Source organism: Schistocerca cancellata, chromosome 2 (genome assembly GCF_023864275.1).
Source record: "Schistocerca cancellata isolate TAMUIC-IGC-003103 chromosome 2, iqSchCanc2.1, whole genome shotgun sequence".
Lineage (NCBI taxonomy): Eukaryota > Metazoa > Arthropoda > Insecta > Orthoptera > Acrididae > Schistocerca > Schistocerca cancellata.
Window position 1 is genome coordinate 504,298,086 of NC_064627.1, and position 20,301 is coordinate 504,318,386.

Sequence of the window (20,301 nt, forward strand, 5' to 3'; positions counted from 1 at the left end):
AAAAAGAACACATCGATACCGGTGTGTCAGACCCACCATACTTGCTCCGGACACTGCGAGAGGGCTGTACAAGCAATGATCACACGCACGGCACAGCGGACACACCAGGAACCGGCCGTCGAATGGCGCTAGCTGCGCAGCATTTGTGCACCGCCGCCGTCAGTGTCAGCCAGTTTGCCGTGACATACGGAGCTCCATCGCAGTCTTTAACACTGGTAGCATGCCGCGGCAGCGTGGACGTGAACCGTATGTGCAGTTGACGGACTTTGAGCGAGGGCGTATAGTGGGCATGCGGGAGGCCGGGTGGACGTACCGCCGAATTGCTCAACACGTGGGGCATGAGGTCTCCACAGTACATCGATGTTGTCGCCAGTGGTCGGCGGAAGGTGCACGTGCCCGTCGACCTGGGACCGGACCGCAGCGACGCACGGATGCACGCCAAGACCGTAGGATCCTACGCAGTGCCGTTGGGGACCGCACCGCCACTTCCCAGCAAATTAGGGACATTGTTGCTCCTGGGGTATCGGCGAGGACCATTCGCAACCGTCTCCATGAAGCTGGGCTACGGTCCCGCACACCGTCAGGCCGTCTTCCGCTCACGCCCCAACATCGTGCAGCCCTTCTCCAGTGGTGTCGCGACAGGCGTGAATGGAGGGACGAATGGAGACGTGTCGTCTTCAGCGATGAGAGTCGCTTCTGCCTTGGTGCCAATGATGGTCGTATGCGTGTTTGGCGCCGTGCAGGTGAGCGCCACAATCAGGACTGCATATGGCGCCGTGCAGGTGAGCGCCACAATCAGGACTGCATACGACCGAGGCACACAGGGCCAACACCCGTCATCATGGTGTGGGGAGCGATCTCCTACACTGGCCGTACACCACTGGTGATCGTCGAGGGGACACTGAATAGTGCACGGTACATCCAAACCGTCATCGAACCCATCGTTCTACCATTCCTAGACCGGCAAGGGAACTTGCTGTTCCAACAGGACAATGCACGTCCGCATGTATCCCGTGCCACCCAACGTGCTCTAGAAGGTGTAAGTCAACTACCCTGGCCAGCAAGATCTCCGGATCTGTCCCCCATTGAGCATGTTTGGGACTGGATGAAGCGTCGTCTCACGCGGTCTGCACGTCCAGCACGAACGCTGGACCAACTGAGGCGCCAGGTGGAAATGGCATGGCAAGCCGTTCCACAGGACTACATCCAGCATCTCTACGATCGTCTCCATGGGAGAATAGCAGCCTGCATTGCTGCGAAAGGTGGATATACACTGTACTAGTGCCGACATTGTGCATGCTCTGTTGCCTGTGTCTATGTGCCTGTGGTTCTGTCAGTGTGATCATGTGATGTATCTGACCCCAGGAATGTGTCAATAAAGTTTCCCCTTCCTGGGACAATGAATTCACGGTGTTCTTATTTCAATTTCCAGGAGTGTATTTATATCTAACAAACTTTTTCATAGAATTATGAGCCATTCTCAGTGCATATCGAGTACTACCTACAATTCCTCTTCAGGAAAGAAAGCTAATTTCCACACTGAGGGTAGACATCCGCACCAGTCTTCCCCCTAGCGACACTTCTTTGACCCACACCCTGGACCCCATTTAAACTGAAACAAGTAACAATATCTGCATCATTCTTACCGTTTGTAAATTACTTCATTGTTATCTTCCGAACTTACAGAAACTGGAAGACTACTGGCTGCCAAAGCTTTGTGTCTGACTATTATCACTAATACTAACAATAATGATAATAATAATAGTACTGTGTAGTCCTTATAGCAACGTAGTAGCCATTACATACTCACTGTTGTGTTGACAATTAGTTCCCTTACCTCTTGCGAAAAGAATAATGAAGCAATTTCTGATCCATTGTGTGAACTACCTACAACTCAGCGAAAGCGCTTGCATGAGGGATTTACGCATATGTGAGGTATATGTACCACTTTTTCTGATGTAGATACATGGTTCAAAATAAGAAGATGTATGTATTGGATGGACTAACTGAGGAAAATGTTGATACATTCGCTTCACAAGCTATAGCCTCCACCCAATTGTGTCATATGTTAACCCTAATATCGAAAGAAATGTGATTATTGGTAACTTATGTAATCTTATGAATTCTTTACAGACGAATGGAAAAACTGGTGGAAGCTGACCTCGGGGAATATCAGTTTGGATTCCGTAGAAATATTAGAACACGTGAGGCAATACTGACCTTACGACTTATCTTAGAAGAAAGATTAAGGAAATGCAAACCTACGTTCCTAGCATTTGTAGACTTAGACAAAGCTTTTGACAATGTTGACTGGAATACTCTCTTTCAAAGTCTGAAGGTGGCAGTGGTCAAATAGAGGGAGCGAAACGCTATTTACAATTTGTACAGAAACCAGATGGCAGTTATAAGAGTCGAGGGGCATGAAAAGGAAGCAGTGGTTGGGAAGGGAGTGAGACAGGGGTGTAGCCTCTCCCCGTTGTTATTCAATCTGTATATTAAGCAAGCAGTAAAGGAAACAAAAGAAAAATTCGGAGTAGGTATTAAAATCCATGGAGAAGAAATAAACATTGTAATTGACATTGTAATTCTGTCAGAGACAGCAAAGGACTTGGAAGAGCAGTTGAATGGAATGGACAGTGTCTTGAAAGGTGGATATAAGATGAACATCAACAAAAGCAAAACGAGGATAATGGAATGTAGTCGAATTAAGTCGGGTATGCTGAGAGAATTAGATTAGGAAATGAAACACTTAAAGTAGAAAAGGAGTTTTGCTATTTGGGGAGCAAAATAATTGATGATGGTCGAAGTAGAGAAGATATAAAATGTAGACTGGCAATGGCAAGGAAAGCGTTTCTGAAGAAGAGAAATTTGTTGACATCGAGTACAGATTTAAGTGTCTGCATCTCGTTTCTGAAAGTATTTGTATGGAGTGTACCCATGAATGGAAGTGAAACTTGGACGATAAATAGTTTGGACAAGAAGAGAATAGAAGCTTTTGAAATGTGGTGCTACAGAAGAATGCTGAAGATTAGATGGGTAGATCACATAACTAATGAGGAGGTATTGAATAGAATTGGGGAGAAGAGGAGTTTGTGGCACAACTTGACAAGAAGGGACCGGTTGGTAGGACATGTTCTGAGACATCGAGGGATCACAAATATAGCATTGGAGGACAGCGTTGAGGGTAAAAATCGTAGAGGGAGACCAAGAGATGAATACAGTTAACAGATACAGAAGAATGTAAGTTGCAGTAGGTACTGGGAGATGAAGAAGCTAGCACAGGATAGAGTATCATGGAGAGCTGCTTCAAACCAGTCTCTGGACTGAAGACCACAACAACAACAACATGTAATCAGTGTTACAGTCTCATGAAATAGCCATAACGATCTTTTTTAAAATCACACAATCGAAACCTTTCTTTCTTTCCCCTTAGAACTTTTATTTTCACCACTTAGGAGGTAATTCCAGGATGGGGACCACTGGTCTACCATCATTGCATCCCGTCGCTTAAACCCACAGCCATCGACGCGGACCTCTACATGAACGCTACTGAAAATTAGTTTCAATAGGGAACTACAATGGGTCTGTCTTCGTTGCACTAATAGCTTGCTTTGTTTTAATACAACTTAGTACGTTGTAAAAATAAGAACTCATCAAGTGGAACAGACGTGACTTTGGGGAAGTGCATGTGGATGCTCTACCAAGTAGGTAGCCCAAAAATATGATGAATAAGGATTGATCGGAAGAACTAGAAGATAATATAATACAGTCACTGGAGCCAGTAGGAATTCAATAGTTTAATGAAGCGAGAGCCCACAGCATTCATAAATTTTTCGTAAATGATATTTCCGACGAAAGGAAAGCATCATATCTGAAATCTGTGATTATATTGCTTCGTTTAGCAGTTTAATGTGCCACCTTCAAATGGCATTGGGCCCATTTTATTCACCTCTAATATTTCTAATTTGCGCTACAGCACTCAATGTATATACTTGATTATGGCAGACAGTGGAAACTGCAGTCAGTACTAATAAACATATTAACAGCCATAAGTGCCATTTATCATGTTAAGCATAAATCGATGTGATATCTTCAGGATTCCAAAGAAGTATGGGAAGTCCATCGGCTAAGAGATTAGTGGATCTGGTATCCAAAACCTATGAAACAGAAGACGCATTACATAATTTTCAGAAACACAACTTACTGACACTAACAATCAGCATAATATGTCGAACCTTTGACTTTTTGAGTGGAAGAATATAGAAGTAATTAAACATTACAAAGATACTGCGGAAAGATCAGTTTGGTATAAGAATACATGAAGGTATCAGAAAAGCAATTATGAATATCCACTTAATAATGAAATGAACAAAAAAGAGAAACCTAAAAGCTCTCATAGCACCTGTAGGCCTAGAGGAAACCTTAAGGCACCTCAAATTAACAACAGCCAAGGAAGGGGAATGTATTGAGGATAGTGTGTTGTGTTTCTATGTCTCAGATTTGACGTGGAATGATTTAAGAGTGGCAAGAGAAACGGAATAAGAGTGGCAGGATTATATAAAAAATTCTGTAGGTTCTTTACAGGAAAACTGTATCTCAGTACATGACATACAATCAAATTTGTGTTATACCATGAAGAAGATCTTAAGTACTTATACATGAGCAGCTTTGTCTAATATTACATTGTTTTATTGTATTACTTTTTCGTAGTGCAGTTAAGTTGACCAAACTTATCATCGCAGGAAACAGCAGTTTTCCAGAAGACAAAACTTCAACTTGTGCCTGTAAACTTCGTGTTTGTCACGAATAATCTTCATCTGTTATGGATGCCTAAGGAAAAAATACCAATCAGTGTGCTTCAGGTAGTAATTAAAGACACGTTCACAAAATATAAATTTTTCTTTCGTCTTCACTGTATGAACGCTATTGTTTCCTATAAAAAAAGTTCTCGTTATCACCACCAAATCTCAAAAGGAGTAAATGTACTGCAATGTTAGTGTCAGAATACCCAGTTCGTTAAGTACACGTATGTACGAAAACTACTACCCTCTACCAAAAATGTGTCCCCCCAAAAATTGTCTTATGTACAGAGTGGTCAGAAACAGTCTGTAAATCTTGTAAGGGTATTGCAGACTATGTTGTGCTGAGAAGTATTTGTGAAGAAAAAATTCAATACGTTGCGCCTTTTTTAAGTTAGTTAACACTGAAGCTAGTCAGAACGTTGCACGCGCGAATTCAAGCGGCCCGCTAGAGACGGTGTCCCCACACGAGTATTTGTTTGGTTTCATAAAGCCGAACAAGAGAGTGGTACAAAAACTGGACATGGGACGCTAGTAAAGATCGACCCCGAGCCACAAGTTGTGTTACCTCGGGCGCTGTTGTCTTCGCAATGAGATGAACTGACACAACTGCATCTGTCAGGCCGGTTGCATTTTTATGAGCTACGGCCTGATTGGCTAACTTCAATACTAATTAACTCGGTAACAGCGCAGCGTATCGAATTTCTTTTCACAGCAATTGTTTCTCAGCACAACATTCTTACAAGCTTTTCGCTCTGTTTCTTACAACCTTGTATAAAGAATCATTTTCTAGGTATGTGGACAATATTCGTCCTGGAACTATTTGTCCACCACACATTTTTTTCCCAAGTGCATTCGTCCAGCAAGGTACGCAGGTGATTTTCTGTGAATTTTGAAAATTAGGAAAGCGATATTTGCAGGACTGGAGCGCTGACTACCAGCAGGTTTTAAAACAACGCACACTCCACTGCAAAATGAAACATTCACTCTGAAGTATTCTAATTGCAAAGAAAACGACATTCGGCTTCTTCAAGTGGTTCTGAGTGTACACCTATCTCAAATATTCGCCATTCTATCTCCATCTCATATTTCGTTGATCTTGGCACATAATAAATTTCATGTTATTGCTACCAGAATTTTTCGTAATATCCTGGACATAATAGCTTCTATAGAAATTATGAGTTAATCTGTTAACCGAGAACCACGAGTTGACTGTGTCCAGAGTACAATTTGTCATGTTATTCAGTAACTGACATTAATTTCTTACATTGTCGATCGATTCATATGGAGAAAATCTATTCATTACACCGATCGTTTTTCTTTGTTTGACACGTCATCACCATAGGTGTGGATCTACTTGCCACTTGGTGATGAATTCTGTACATTGTGGAGTGAGTCGTATGCTCAGCCTTCTTCTTTGTGTCGAAAATGGCACGGAATTTACTGTTTGCTCGTTGGGTTGAAAAAAAATTCAATATCAGTGAGATTCATGACGTAACTATCATGGAGCACTAGTTTGGCAGTGGTGCTGAAAAGCTCAGTGTCGACCTCGACAGACACACAGGAACATAACCTTTTTTATTGACTATAGCCTTTGAAAATGTATAAGTTAGCCTCTTTGACAGAAATACTACAAACGGCTCACGCAAAGTGATGGTCCCAATCTGAACGACTAAGTTTCATATACTCGATGGACAATAAATTTGTGAAGGCGCACGAAGTTAGCCATCAGCTTTCAGTGTATATTTGGACGTGTTGTTATACAGGGTGACAACATTCGTGGTGACGCTGGGCACAGTGCTGGTGACGGGAGACGCCAAAGACGTGACGGTGACGACGACGAGCGCCGCGTGGCACCCGGACTACTGGACCGACGAGAAGACGGCCGACAACGACATCGGCGTCGTGCTCCTGGGACAGTCCGTCTCCTTCACAGGTAACAGCCGCAGGCTGGGGAGTCCTCCGTCACTGTGCACTACCTGTACACCCTCACGCGAACATAACACGGCCGTCCCATTACGTACGGTGTTAAAATCTGTTACAGATCTTCCGAGTAATGACGGACTATCGCTAACCACATTTCCGTCATTGCAGCCGCTAAATCGGTGCTCGTCGGTAGTCACAAAGAGATGATGTTGCCAGAAGAGCTGTGGCATGACTGAGGCTTCCAATATTTATGGTCATACAATTTTATACAGGGTGGTTCATTGATAGTGATCGGGCCAAATATCTCACGAAATAAGCATCAAACGAAACAACTAAAAAGAACGAAACTCGTCTAGCTTAAAGGGGGAAACCAGATGGCGCTATGGTTGGCCCACTAGATGGCGCTGCCATAGGTCAAACGGATATCAACTGCGTTTTTTTGTAAGTACGAAACCCCATTTTTTAATATATATTCGTGTAGTACGTAAAGAAATATGTTTTAGCTGGACCATTTTTTTCGCTTTGTGATAGATGACGCTGTAATAGTCACAAACATATGGCTACATCAACATCGATTGCACCCGTACCATATTTCTATGCACCAGGAATTGCATGGCGACGACTTTGAACGTTGTGTACAGTTCTGCCACTGGGCACAAGAGAAATTACGGGACGATGACAGATTTTTTGCACGCGTTCTATTTAGCGACGAAGCATCATTCATCAACAGCAGTAACGTAAACCGGCATAATATGCACTACTGGGCAACGGAAAATCCACGATGGCTGCGACAAGTGGAACAACAACGACCTTGGTGGGTTAATGTATGGTGCGGCATTATGGGAGGAAGGATAATTGTTTAAATGTGTGTGAAACTTTATGGGACTTAACTGTTAAGGTCATCAGTCCCTAAGTTCACACACTACTTAACCTAAATTATCCTAAGGACAAACACACACACCCATGCCCGAGGGAGGACTGGAACCTCCCCGGGACCAGTCGCACAGTCTCTGACTGCAGCGCCATAGACCGCTCCGCTAATCCCGCGCGGCGGAAGGATAATTGGCCCCCATTTTAAAGATGGCAATCTAAATGGTGCAGTGTATGCTGATTTCCTATGCAATGTTCTACCGATGTTACTACAAGATGTTTCATTGCATGACAGAATGGCGATGCACTTCCAACATGATGGATGTTCGGCACATAGCTCGCGTGGGAAAATGGCTCTGAGCACTATGCGACTCAACTTCTGAGGTCATCAGTCGCCTAGAACTTAGAACTAATTAAAACTAACTAACCTAAGGAAATCACACACACATCCATGCTCGAGGCAGGATTCGAACCTGCGACTGTAGCGGTCGCTCGGTTCCAGATCGTAGCGCCTAGAACCGCAAGGCCACTCCGGCCGGCAGCTCGCGTGTGGTTGAAGCGGTATTGAACAGCATATTTAATGAAAGGTGGATTGGTCGTCGAAGCACCATACCATGGCCCGAACGTTCAGCGGATCTGACATCCCCGGATTTCTTTCTGTGAGGAAAGTTGAAGGATATTTGCTATCGTGATCCACGGACAACGCCTGACAACATGCGTCAGCGCGTTGTCAATGCATGTGCGAACATTACGAAAGGCGAACTACTCGCTCTTGAGAGGAATGTCGTATTGCTAAATGCACTGAGGTTGACGGACATCATTTTGAGCATTTATTGCATTAATGTGGTATTTACAGGTAATCGCGCTGTAACAGAATGCGTTCTCAGAAATGATATGTTCACAAAGGTACATGTATCACATTGGAACAACCGAAATAAAATGTTCAAACGTACCTACATTCTGTATTTTAATTTAAAAAAACCTACCTGTTACCAACTGTTCGTTTAAAATTGTGAGCCATATGTTTGCGACTATTACAGCGTCATCTACCACAAAGCGAAAAATTTCTTTACGTACTACACTAATACGTAATGAAAAATGGGGGTTCCTATTTAAAAAAAAAAACGCAATTGATATCCGTTTGACCTATGGCAGCACCATCTAGCGGGCCATCCACAGCGACATCTGGTTTCCCCCTTGAAGCTAGACAAGTTTCGTTCTTTGTAGTTTTTTCGTCATATCAGTCATATCACCAACAGTCGACCTGAGCAGCTTTAGGACTGAAACGTCACTGATGGATTTGTTAATCAGCTGCATATACAATAATTATCCCACGTTCGAAGTCTCTGAGCCCTCCTGACCTACCCATCCCGCTGACAACCCCTCTACTGACAATATAACAGTCCCTGAATTATTTTATAGTCGCGGAGCTGTCTCTCGTGGCATCAAGTAGTCAGTCCGCATTACAATAAAGAAGTATTTGAATACGTTTGATCAGATAGTGTGTCTATGCTCATGCAGTTTCCTATAGTGTTTACTGGCAATTTCCTTTTATTTTCATCCTTGTTACTATCTCAGTCTTTACTATACATTTCCCGCAAACAAAAATCGAACTTTATACGGCTGTGGAACTATTAGGTTGGTGCATAAGTTCTTAGTGTTTTTCTATAAGTTTAATAAACTCAACAGTTGCTTATAACACGGTCTTTAGTCATCAATTTGAAGTCATGTGGCTTTGAGGCGAGAAAGTCCTCGAGCCTTTTCGGAGTGTATGTTCATCCGGAAATTACGAACAACTTCTGTTGGAAAGACCACATAGATAATATTGTGGGGAAGGCGAGCCAAAGGTTGCGTTTCATTGGCAGGACACTTAGAAGATGCCACTAAAGAGACAGCTTACACTACACTCGTTCGTCCTCTGTTAGAGTATTGCTGCGCGGTGTGGGATCCTTACCAGGTGGGATTGACGGAGGACATCGAAAGGGTGCAAAAAAGGATAGCTCGTTTTGTATTATCACGTAATAGGGGAGAGAGTGTGGCAGATATGATAAGCGAGTTGGGATGGAAGTCATTACAGCAATGACGTTTTTCGTCGTGGCGAGATCTATTTACGAAATTTCAGTCACCAATTTTCTCTTCCGAATGCGAAAATATTTTGTTGAGCCCAACCTACATAGGTAGGAATGATCATCAAAATAAAATAAGAGAAATCAGAGCTCGAACAGAAAGGTTTAGGTGTTCGTTTTTCCCGCGCACTGTTCGGGAGTGGAATGGTAGAGAGATAGTATGATTGTGGTTCGATGAACCCTCTGCCAAGCACTTAAATGTGAATTGCAGAGTAGTCATGTAGATGTAGATATAGAAAAGAAGTTCCTTGAAGGTTTTTCGATAAATAGCGGGAAAGGTCAAGTGAATAAGGTGAGTATGGAATGATGTCCTATCCCAAGTCCTGTATAGCACTTTTTGTCGGCCTAACAGAATGCGGGAGGGCGCTATTGAGGGGTAATGTCACTACAAGCAGGTCCGCAGCTCGTGGTGTCGCGGTCGCGTTCTCGCTTACCGAGCACGGGGTCCCGGGTTCGATTTTCGGCAGTTAGGGATTTTCACCTGCCTCGAGCTTACTGCGTCTTTGTGTTGTCCTCATCATTTGCCGGCACGGTAGCTCAGCGTGTTCGGTCAGAGAGCTGGCTGCCCTCTGTAATAAAAAAACTGAGTGGAAGGATCAACAAACGAACCTGACCGGATGTCATGTGACGTCCGCAACGACCAAACACAACGATCAACAACGAACGGAAGGGAAAAAAAAGTGGTCAGCGTGAAGGACTGCCGTCCTACGAGCTTGGGTTCCATTCCCGGCTGCGTCGGAGATTTTCTCCGCTTAGGAACTGGGTGTTGTGTCATCATTTCATCCTCATCCGGCGCGCAGGTCGCCCAGTGTGGCGTCGCATGTAATAAGACCTGCACCGAGGCGGCCGGACCTGCCCCGCAAGGGGTCTTCCGGCCAATGACGCCAAACGCTTATTTCATTTCATTTTCCTGGTCGTTGTTCCTGGACTGCGTCTGCAAGACGTCTCAATTCTTGACAATAAATGTCAGCAGTGATGGTTACACCTCGGGGCAGCAATTCGTATTACACCGCACCGTCGCTGTTCCAACAGATGCATGACATTATGTTTTGTGGATGCGCGCAGGTCTTTGTACAGGGAGTTGCTGCTTTCTTTGGGCTCTTTCATTCCTTTCCTTTCCTTATGTTAGCATATGAAATGAAATGATCGGGTGGTATTGTTGACCGAGAGGCCCTATCCGCAGAAGTTCGTCCGCCGGGATGCAAGTCTTATTTCAGGTGACGCCACATTGGGTGACCTGCGCGTTGGTGATGATGGGGTGATGGTGAGGACAACACAACACCCAATCCACGAGCGGAGATAATCACCAACCCAGCTGGGAATCGACCGGCACCACTCAGCTAAGGAGTCGGACGATGTTAGCATAAAGACGCCATTTCTTATTAACAGTAACGATACAGTATAGGAATGGTCAGTGTTTTTCACGAGCCAGTTGATACGAGCAAACAGAGATGCACGTACGCCGAACCGCTGACTTTCCGATTTTGACTTGGAACAAGCGGTACCTGTACACTCGATCCTTCAACCATGTCCGTTGCATGCAAATACCGCACGATGGTGGAATGATCACAGTTCATCTGGCAGTTCTCCAGTACACTAACGCGGATCATTGTAGGTTAATGCGTTTAAACGTCATTCATCAAACGTGAAGGTCTTCCTGAACTTGGATAGTCAATACTGTGAAAACGACCCTCCTTAAAACGTGGAAACTATTTTCTTTGTGTTCTGTCCACTGCCATTATCCCTATACCGGGCGCAAATGTTTCTGCTATCACTCCTCTATTGAACTCAAACAGAAGAATACGTCTGAAATGTTCCGATCCCGATTTCTCCACTTGACTTGCCACTTACTGGCGTCCGCAACTCCACTCACTATCCCCAAGTGACAAAATGACATTATGTGAACTGGAACACCGACAGTGAACTGCAAATAAAAAATAGCAGTCGGTAAATAAACCCATAGAAATCGGAATGCCAACATACAAATCAAAAACGTTATTAACTTATGCACCCACCTAATACATCTGTCATAGAATTGGAACTTACGTTTCCTTTTGACAGTCTGTTATTTAAACTAGTCATAAACAGCGTATTCATCGGCCATTTGACACTCGCCACCTTTGACATGTTCCATTATGTGAAATTTTTCAATCCCATTGACGGCTCTAATAAATGAAAAAGTTTCTCTTCCGACGGCAGGAAGGTGAAGGCGAGCGTGTTGATTACAAGTATGATTTATGGGAAAGTACTATGGGAGGCACCCTGCAGATACACTTAACTTTTCTGTTACCACCACATGACTTTCTTTTACTTACATGCTGCAATACGCGTTTGGAGAAATGATTCCCATTTTTAAGTGCGTTTTCTTCTGTGTAGTATGTTTTTGGTGTGTGAAGTTCTGCAGCCCGCATCTCGTGGTCGTGCGGTAGCGTTCTCGCTTCCCACGCCCGGGTTCCCGGGTTCGATTCCCGGCGGGGTCAGGGATTTTCTCTGCCTCGTGATGGCTGGGTGTTGTGTGATGTCCTTAGGTTAGTTAAGTTTAAGTAGTTCTAAGTTCTAGGGGACTTATGACCACAGCAGTTGAGTCCCATAGTGCTCAGAGCCATTTGAACCATTTTTTTGAAGTTCTGCAGTGTTCTGCTGACTTCTCTGCAATGTATAAAAACACTCAATTTTTAGTTGATTGTCGATCTTTATGAATAGTTAGTGGAGAAATTTGGAAGAATTTGTACTTGTAGTTTTCTTATGGCGCATTTGTGGAGAGTTCGATATACATTAAACATTTCACACATTTCTCTGTGCATGACATACATAGCCAATAATTTTTTTATAATTAAACAATTAAATAAATGTTTTTAGATTTAGTCAACAGAGATGGTTTTATATCTCTTCTGAAGAGTACAATATCTTCTAGTACAGATGGTATTTATATTAACAGTCTGGATCATAATTTGCTTATTCCTATGCGTTACTATTTTATTTAAGTATATTGACTAAACAGGTGAAGAAACTCGCTGATTCACTTCAAAGTTTTTCGTTTAATATTTCACCATCATATTCGTTTAATATTTCACCATCATATTTTCTATAATGTGAATATATCTCCAGTTCTAACAGATCCATTTTATGCCCTTTATTTCGTCGGTGGAGTACTCTGACATTTTGTTCTACTTTTCCCAATGGCTATCCTGTATTACGTATGTTTATGGCTGTTGTTGATGTGTTTTTGTTGTGTGTGTAAGCTTTAACATGCTCTGTATGCTTGGCGTAAAAGTTTCGGTCTATTTGTCCTAGGTAGAACAGGGAGCATTCTTGGCATGTTACTTTGTATATTCCAGAATGTATTAGTTTATGTTGCAGTTTTTTAGATACAGAAAACCCAATTTTTACTTTGCGATTTTTGATAATATTTGCTGTCTCCTTTGATATATTACCAATAATATTATGTTAAGTATATATAATTGTTTTTGTCTTTTTTTCTGTGGTGTGGTTTGCCTTTGGGCCTTCCATCACTTTGTCTAGGACTGTGTCAAGCACAGAATCAGTATAATCATTGGCATCTGCAGTTTGTTTCATTATGTTGATTTCCTGCTGCGTGTTTTCTTGGTTTCAAGATATTTTAGTTGTCCTATGTAATGCTGACCTGTATGCAGCCTGTTTATGGAAATTTTGGAAAGACTGTAAGTACAAGCAAGTTCTTCCGAATTTCACCTTTAACTGTGTATAGAGATCGATAATGAAATAAGAAATTCGACTTTTACACACATTGCGTTAAAGTCAACAGAATACTGCAGAGCCTCACACTTCAGAAAACAGCACGAAAAGGAAAAAAAAAACACATTTAATGGGAATTATTCCCGAAATGCGTCGTATATATATATAACTAAAAGAAAATCGTGACTTGTAGCAGAAAAGTTTGTTTACACACTAAGTTCTTTTCCACTTTCCTAGTGGACTTCTGCATTTTACTGAGCGAGAAGCGCCTGAGAGGAAAACACATCTTAGATGAAAGCAGGGGCGATTTCCTAGCGGGAGGTAAAGTTCACTGATCGAAGCAAATTTGCTGAGGTTTAGTGGAAGGAAATAAATTTCATTTTTTCCGTGAAAGTTTGAAAATTGTGCTTTTCTGTGTGTTTTGACTTACTGATGTTGAATGGTAGTCCAGTTTTGTTGTTCCGGAGATTATCGGCGGAAGTTGTTAGGAAGGAGACAGAGGAAGCCTTTTACCTGTTAGCAGTGCACGTATTCCAGTCCAGCGGTAGGAATTCGGAGTCTTCCTGGAAGTAGTAAAGTAGAAAATATTACCTCAGCTGCTGTTGAGGAATACTTTAATTTCCACTAATTGGTACGTTCACTGAACATTCTCAGGTGGCAAGAGCATGAGACTTTTCCGAGCGCTTTGGAACAAATTAAATCACTTGAGTAACATGAGTTTTTATGGCAAACCTCGGCTTTGACAATTGTTGTGAATTCATAACATTGCAAAAGACACAGAAAAAAATCAGCTTCTTGTATATGGCGAAGGGTCGAAAATCCGCCATACATTGTTTGGAAACATCGTACTAAAAATCTCTAAGTCATTTTGGACCTGCTCTGTCTTCTGACGTGGTAGGAAACCTTAAGGCGTTTTTCACTTTCTTATGCTTGCAGGCGTGTCTATATGCTTCCAAAGTCTTCTGTTACCAAAGTAAACCGTAGTTTTCAGTGCTCGTACGAAATTAATGACAGAGCAACATTACACTTCTTTAAGGCCTGTACTCGCATTTAACACACACGAACGAAAACAGGACGAACTATAATATTTCCTATCTGAATTTACCCAAAGCCGATATCTAAATGATTCCAGGGTTCTTTCCCTTAAAAAAAACTATATCAGATATCCTTTTTGAAAGTGTTGTATTCTGATTTGTTTGATATTATTTATAGGCATAAATAATTGTTGATTCTGTGATTATGTAAAAACAGTATTGCAGTTTTTGTTTAGAATTTAAATCTCATAAGCATACAGAATACATATCACGATGTTGCTAGTGCTGAAGTAGATTCCTCATGTTAATCAGCGCCAATGACTTTGTATTTGTGCAGATGTATCTATTAGTAATACTTCAAGCAATCAAATAATAAATAAATTGTACCAAGGAATAACAAATTAATCATCATAATTGTCAGAGGAGACTAACGTAGTATTTTATTTTGTCGTCTGTTTGAAGCGGATAAGCACAGAGCTCAAAAGCATTGTCATTTCTGATCTTCCCTGTCCATCAATTACCAGTCTCATATTAAAGTCTGCGCATATCAGGAGGTCACAGTGAACATTGATCCAGTTAACTGCGTTAACATAAATAATACCCCCAAAAAATCTAGAGTGAATATAAATGTTCAGGGAATTATTTAAAAAATGTTAAACACAAGACAGCTACTGCAATTAAGATTATCGTTAACTTATTTGCTCAGACAAGCACTGTTTTTGTTGCAGACTACATACAGGCTCTTCGGCTGCCTTCCTCCTCGCAAGCTGACCTCACTTATGAAGGAGAAGTCGTCACCGTCAGCGGATGGGGAATCACAAGCGATGGTAACTGCAGCTGAATCGCATTTATTGATAACTACTAGAATAATTTTCCTTGCATTGTTGATAAGTTCGACAAATTGTACGCGAACCGCCATCCCTTTCTATACTCCACCTTACTCTAAAGTCTGAATTTACGAGTATTTCCCTTGGCTAACAAATTTTAATCTTTTCAAATGATACTTCCTTTCTGTTTAAGTCTCTATTGTGAAATTAACGGATTGTGTATGTCATAGATTACATCACAAACAAAATCCTTCAATTAGTAAGCTTTCCTCAGTTACTTCGTCCTGTATTCCGCGACACCATCTTCGTATTAGTGTGTCGATCTAACATTTTTAATACTCGGATACACTCTTTTCCACATTTTTAAATTGGCGACGTTGCTTTCCAGACATCACTATTCTCTCAACTACTAATTTAGAATGTGCTATCTTCTCTCTACAAAATCCTGAACATCGTTTTTATGATCTCACTTCTTCCCAGAACGTTTTTACGCTATCATTTCTCATTGGCATATGCATAATCCCATTGTTTCTTTTTCTTTTTAATGTTACAAGTAATTGCCTGTCTTATCCTACTCTTCATAGAACTTTTCCATTTCGCAGCGCATCATCCATTTTACCTTTTCCTTTCTTCGCTATATCATTTTTTGAATAACCCTGTCCTGTCCTCATTCCGTAGTGGTCAGATTTCTAGACATTCCTTAACCAAATTTTTCATTCAAAATACCTTATTAGACTGAGATCGACATGTTCTACTCGGTAGATAGTGGAATCATCATAATATTCTAGTTTTTCTGCATTCAGCAGTATTTTTAGCTTTCGTTCCATGCGCTAAGTTTCCCCAGTAGACTGAACTGGTTCCAAAATTTACTGCAAATTTTTTTCCATTTTTTGATAATAGAACTATATCGTCTACAAACATCAAATACCATAACGTCTGACTCTTTGCCATATCCTTTGTTCATATGGCGAAGAGAAAGTAAAATGGGTAGCATGATTCTTTTCCCCTCCCCTCGCCCAGGATTCTCTAGCGTTCATGCACTAATACGTTTAGGTATCCCTTATCAACAGTGAATTTTCATATGCCAAGTAAATAAACAAATTTTTCTCTCGAAATTTATTAAAATGGCTTTCGCAGCTTTAATTCGCTGTTCCGTGCGCATTGCGCTGTAAACAGCCTTGTTTCACCACTTATTGGTTTCTGTGAAATGTTTATTGCTTACATTGCATGCCATAACTCTAAACCTATAAACAGTGCCAAACATTTGCGCCTATTTATGCTGTAACTCATCAAACTTTATCCATTCGACTAATCAAATTTTTTATTTGAAAACTACGGACATTTGCATTTTCCTTCAAAACGAGGCATCGACATCGTGAGCGGGAATCTCACCTAGGCAAAAAATTCATTCCTATGTTTAGAGGCTAGTCTCTAGTCCTCTGCCTTCTCCTCCCGAAGAGGCCATGAAGGCCCTACGGTACCGGCCGGCCGCCTTGTTGCGGCGTGGCTGGGCTTTTGGGTATTGCCGTGTGCAGGCTGCAAATTAGAATTCACATACCTCAGAACGACGTCTGCTCGATGTCCCTCCAATCGGCAACGTAGATATAAGATGATGTAAAAGCACCGTTGATAAAAAAACACCATCTAATACCTACAGTTACTCTAGTAATGAAATAAAGTCCTGTAGAAAAGCTGTCATTAAAAAATTTATCTGGCGGTAAGAAAATGGATCGGCTTCTGGAAAATAATGTCCGAAATTTCCACACAAGAAGGTTTGTTTTGTCCATCTAGCCGAAGAAACGGTTCTATTCAGTCCACATTTAAACTATTGGCTATTTTCTTCACATTCACCATTCGTACACTCATTTCACATGCACAGCAGCCAGAGATCTGTACAAACCCGGCCCGAAGTAAACAACGTTCTCACAGTCATTAATTTCACTACTAGCACGAGTTATTACATTCGCTCCATCTTGTGGATTTCACAAAAAAGAAACTGCTCGCCAAAAAATGCTCAGTGGTTGAATACTGCAACATTGCCATGCGGATACTATGAAGACCAAATTTTCACACGCGAGTATCATTCCAACAAAACAGTTCCAAAACTTCCAAGCTTCACAAAACATTCCATAAATACATCAGCGTTAGTCACGCCACTATTCAAACGCGAGGAACTCAATATTCCTTCATTTTACACATTATGAAAGACGCGCACTAGTAACATGACCGACCGCATTCAAAGCTGGCGAGCGAATCTCTTCTTGTGTACTCACTCCCATTATAAAACGCGTGGGAACCATCTCAGTTCTGCCAATCAGAATGCTAGCTCAAGATCATACTCGCGCCAAAAATGGCCTGCACTAATCCTTATATACAGACGCATCTACGTCATTCTGATATACAAATATGAAAGTAATGTTTAATAAACGAAAACGAAAAGCAATAAATCTGGAAATATGCTTTAGATACAAATAATACTCCAGCTGACTTTCTGGCTGCTCTGTTATAACAGTAATCACACCTAGACAAATGTCATCAGCAAAGTGGGCAAGTTCCCTATGAACACTTTCCCACGACAGGTTTGCGTAACTCTTGCAGGTTACTTAAGACGGTATGTAAAGCAACATTAAAATTTGATGAATGTCCCACGTACACACTCTCATTCACTCACATTTACTCCCACAACAGTATTAGACACAAATAATAATTTTGTCTGATGTCTGATTTTTCTATTACAAAAAAATTAAAGTTTTAATATGAAAATCTCAATTAATTAATTCTGCACACTGAGAGTTCTGGTTATGTTTTTAGATAATACCAAAGGATAACCTTTTATACTTCCTAACTGAATTTAGTTTCCTAAGTGTCGGTTTTTTACTTTTTTAGCAACTTTTTCTATCTCTGAAACTATGATAGTTATAAAGCTGTAATTTGTATACAATCTTCTCCTGAATGTCAAAAGGTAGTGTACCCCTTCGAAAATGGTTGAATAATATTTAGCACCATTTATTACAGGTGGTGAATGTATGGTCGCTAAGAAGTGACACAGGAGTCGTCCTCACGCTACCGTAGTAGGTGTACGTGACTCATTGGCTAAGACACAAGTGGCGATTTCTTTCACAGCCTCCGGTTCTAATACTGCGGTCTGTGTAGCAACGAATGTTATCGCACATTAACTCGCGACGTTACAGTGTCATTCTCAGCTCATAGGCGTCGCTGGATGCGGATATGGAGAGGGATGTGGTCAGCACTCCACCCTCCCTGCCGTTCTCAATCAAGTAGCTCCTCAGTTTGCCTCACAAGGGCTGAGCGCACCCCGCTAGCCAACAGTGCTCGGCAGACCGGATGGTCACCCATCCAAGTGCTTAGCCCAGCACGACAGCGCTTCGGTGATGTGACCGGAACCGCTGTTACCACTGCGGCAAGGTCGTTGGCCTCTGTCTTCTACTGCACTTAAATATGATGGGATACATGGACAAGAATTTACTGACAAGGGAACCTCCCCATCGCACCCCCCTCAGATTTAGTTATAAGTTGGCACAGTGGATAGGCCTTGAAAAACTGAACACAGATCAATCGAGAAAACAGGAAGAAGTTGTGTGGAAGTATAAAAAAAAGCAAAATATGCAAACTGAGTAGTCCATGTGGAACATAAGCAATACAAGGACAATGTTAGACCAGGAGTGCCGTGGTCCCGTGGTTAGCGTGAACAGCTGCGAAACAAGAGGTGCTTGGTTCAAGTCCTCCCTCGAGTGAAAATTTTACTTTCTTCATTTTCGCAAAGTTATGATCTGTCCGTTCGTTCATTGACGTCTCTGTTCACTGTAATAAGTTTAGTGTCTGTGTTTTGCGACCGCACCGCAAAACCGTGCGATTAGTAGACGAAAGGACGTGCCTCTGTAATGGGAACCGAAAACATTTGATCGCAAGGTCATAGGTCAACCGATTCCTCCACAGGAAAACACGTCTGATATATCCTACACGACACTGGTGACGGCATGTGCGTCGCATGAAAGGAATATGTTGTCGACCCACCTAACTTGTACACTTGGCGAATGGGTAAAAAGATTCTTCTACCTTGCCCCATTTAGGTTTTCTTGTCGATGTGATAATCACTCCCAAAAAAGTGATCGCATCGGACGGACAGATAATAATTGTCTGGAAATAAAAAATTAAAATTTTTTAGTCGAGGGAAGACTTGAACCAAGGACCTCTCATTCCGCAACTGCACACGCTAACCTTTTTTTTTTTTTTTAAATCTCATTTTGTTCGATTTTGTTCGTTGTGTCTGCTGGGGGCGGACGTCGTAAGACATCCGGTTAAGTTCGTGGTTGATCGATTAACTCAGTTTTTTTATTACAGAGGACAGCTAACCCTCTGACCGAACACGCTGAGCTACCGAACCTCGGGACCACGGCGCTCCTGAGCTAACAGTGCGCTTGATGTTACCTATCTTCTCATGGACTACTCAGTTTGTATATATTGCTTTTTTTTTCATAGTTCCATACGACTTCTTCCTGTTTTCTCGATTGATCTGTGTGCAGTTTTTCAAGGCCTATCCACTGTGCCAACTTATAACTAAATCTGAGGGGGGTGCGATGAGGAGGTTCCCTTGTGAGCAGAATCTACTGGTAAAGCTGCTTCGACATGGAAGAGACATTACAAACTCATTTTCTGTCCTGATGTGATGGGCATTTCAGACCTTACTATCGGACGTCAGTCTCAGAACTCTGTCTATACTATCTATACTAAATTTCGTATGCTTCACTAGACGTCAGCTGTCTTGTAAATATGATTACAAATATTTGTGATGTTGCAGTACTACTTCTAATCTATTCCTGACTGCACGTAGCTCACAACTGGTCCTACTCTAAATTTTTTAATTTAGTATTCCTTTCTCTAGGACTTGCAGTTGAGAGTTGACTACACATAAAACAGTTCGCGTGGGCAGTTGTCCAGAACTGTTGTTCGCATCTCTTTTTGTCTTTCATTGTTACAGTAGGAC

General features: G+C 41.9%; 1 protein-coding gene across 1 annotated transcript in view; it reads left to right on the top strand.

The window, feature by feature from the left end:
- The window catches only part of LOC126146414 (brachyurin-like), a 50,534-nt gene that overhangs the window by 20,627 nt on the left and 9,606 nt on the right, over nucleotides 1-20,301 (top strand). The window contains exons 4-5 of the mRNA XM_049915619.1: nucleotides 6,566-6,735; nucleotides 15,198-15,296. Of these exons, the coding sequence (XP_049771576.1) occupies nucleotides 6,566-6,735; nucleotides 15,198-15,296 (269 nt within the window). The remainder of the gene's footprint in view (nucleotides 1-6,565; nucleotides 6,736-15,197; nucleotides 15,297-20,301) is intronic.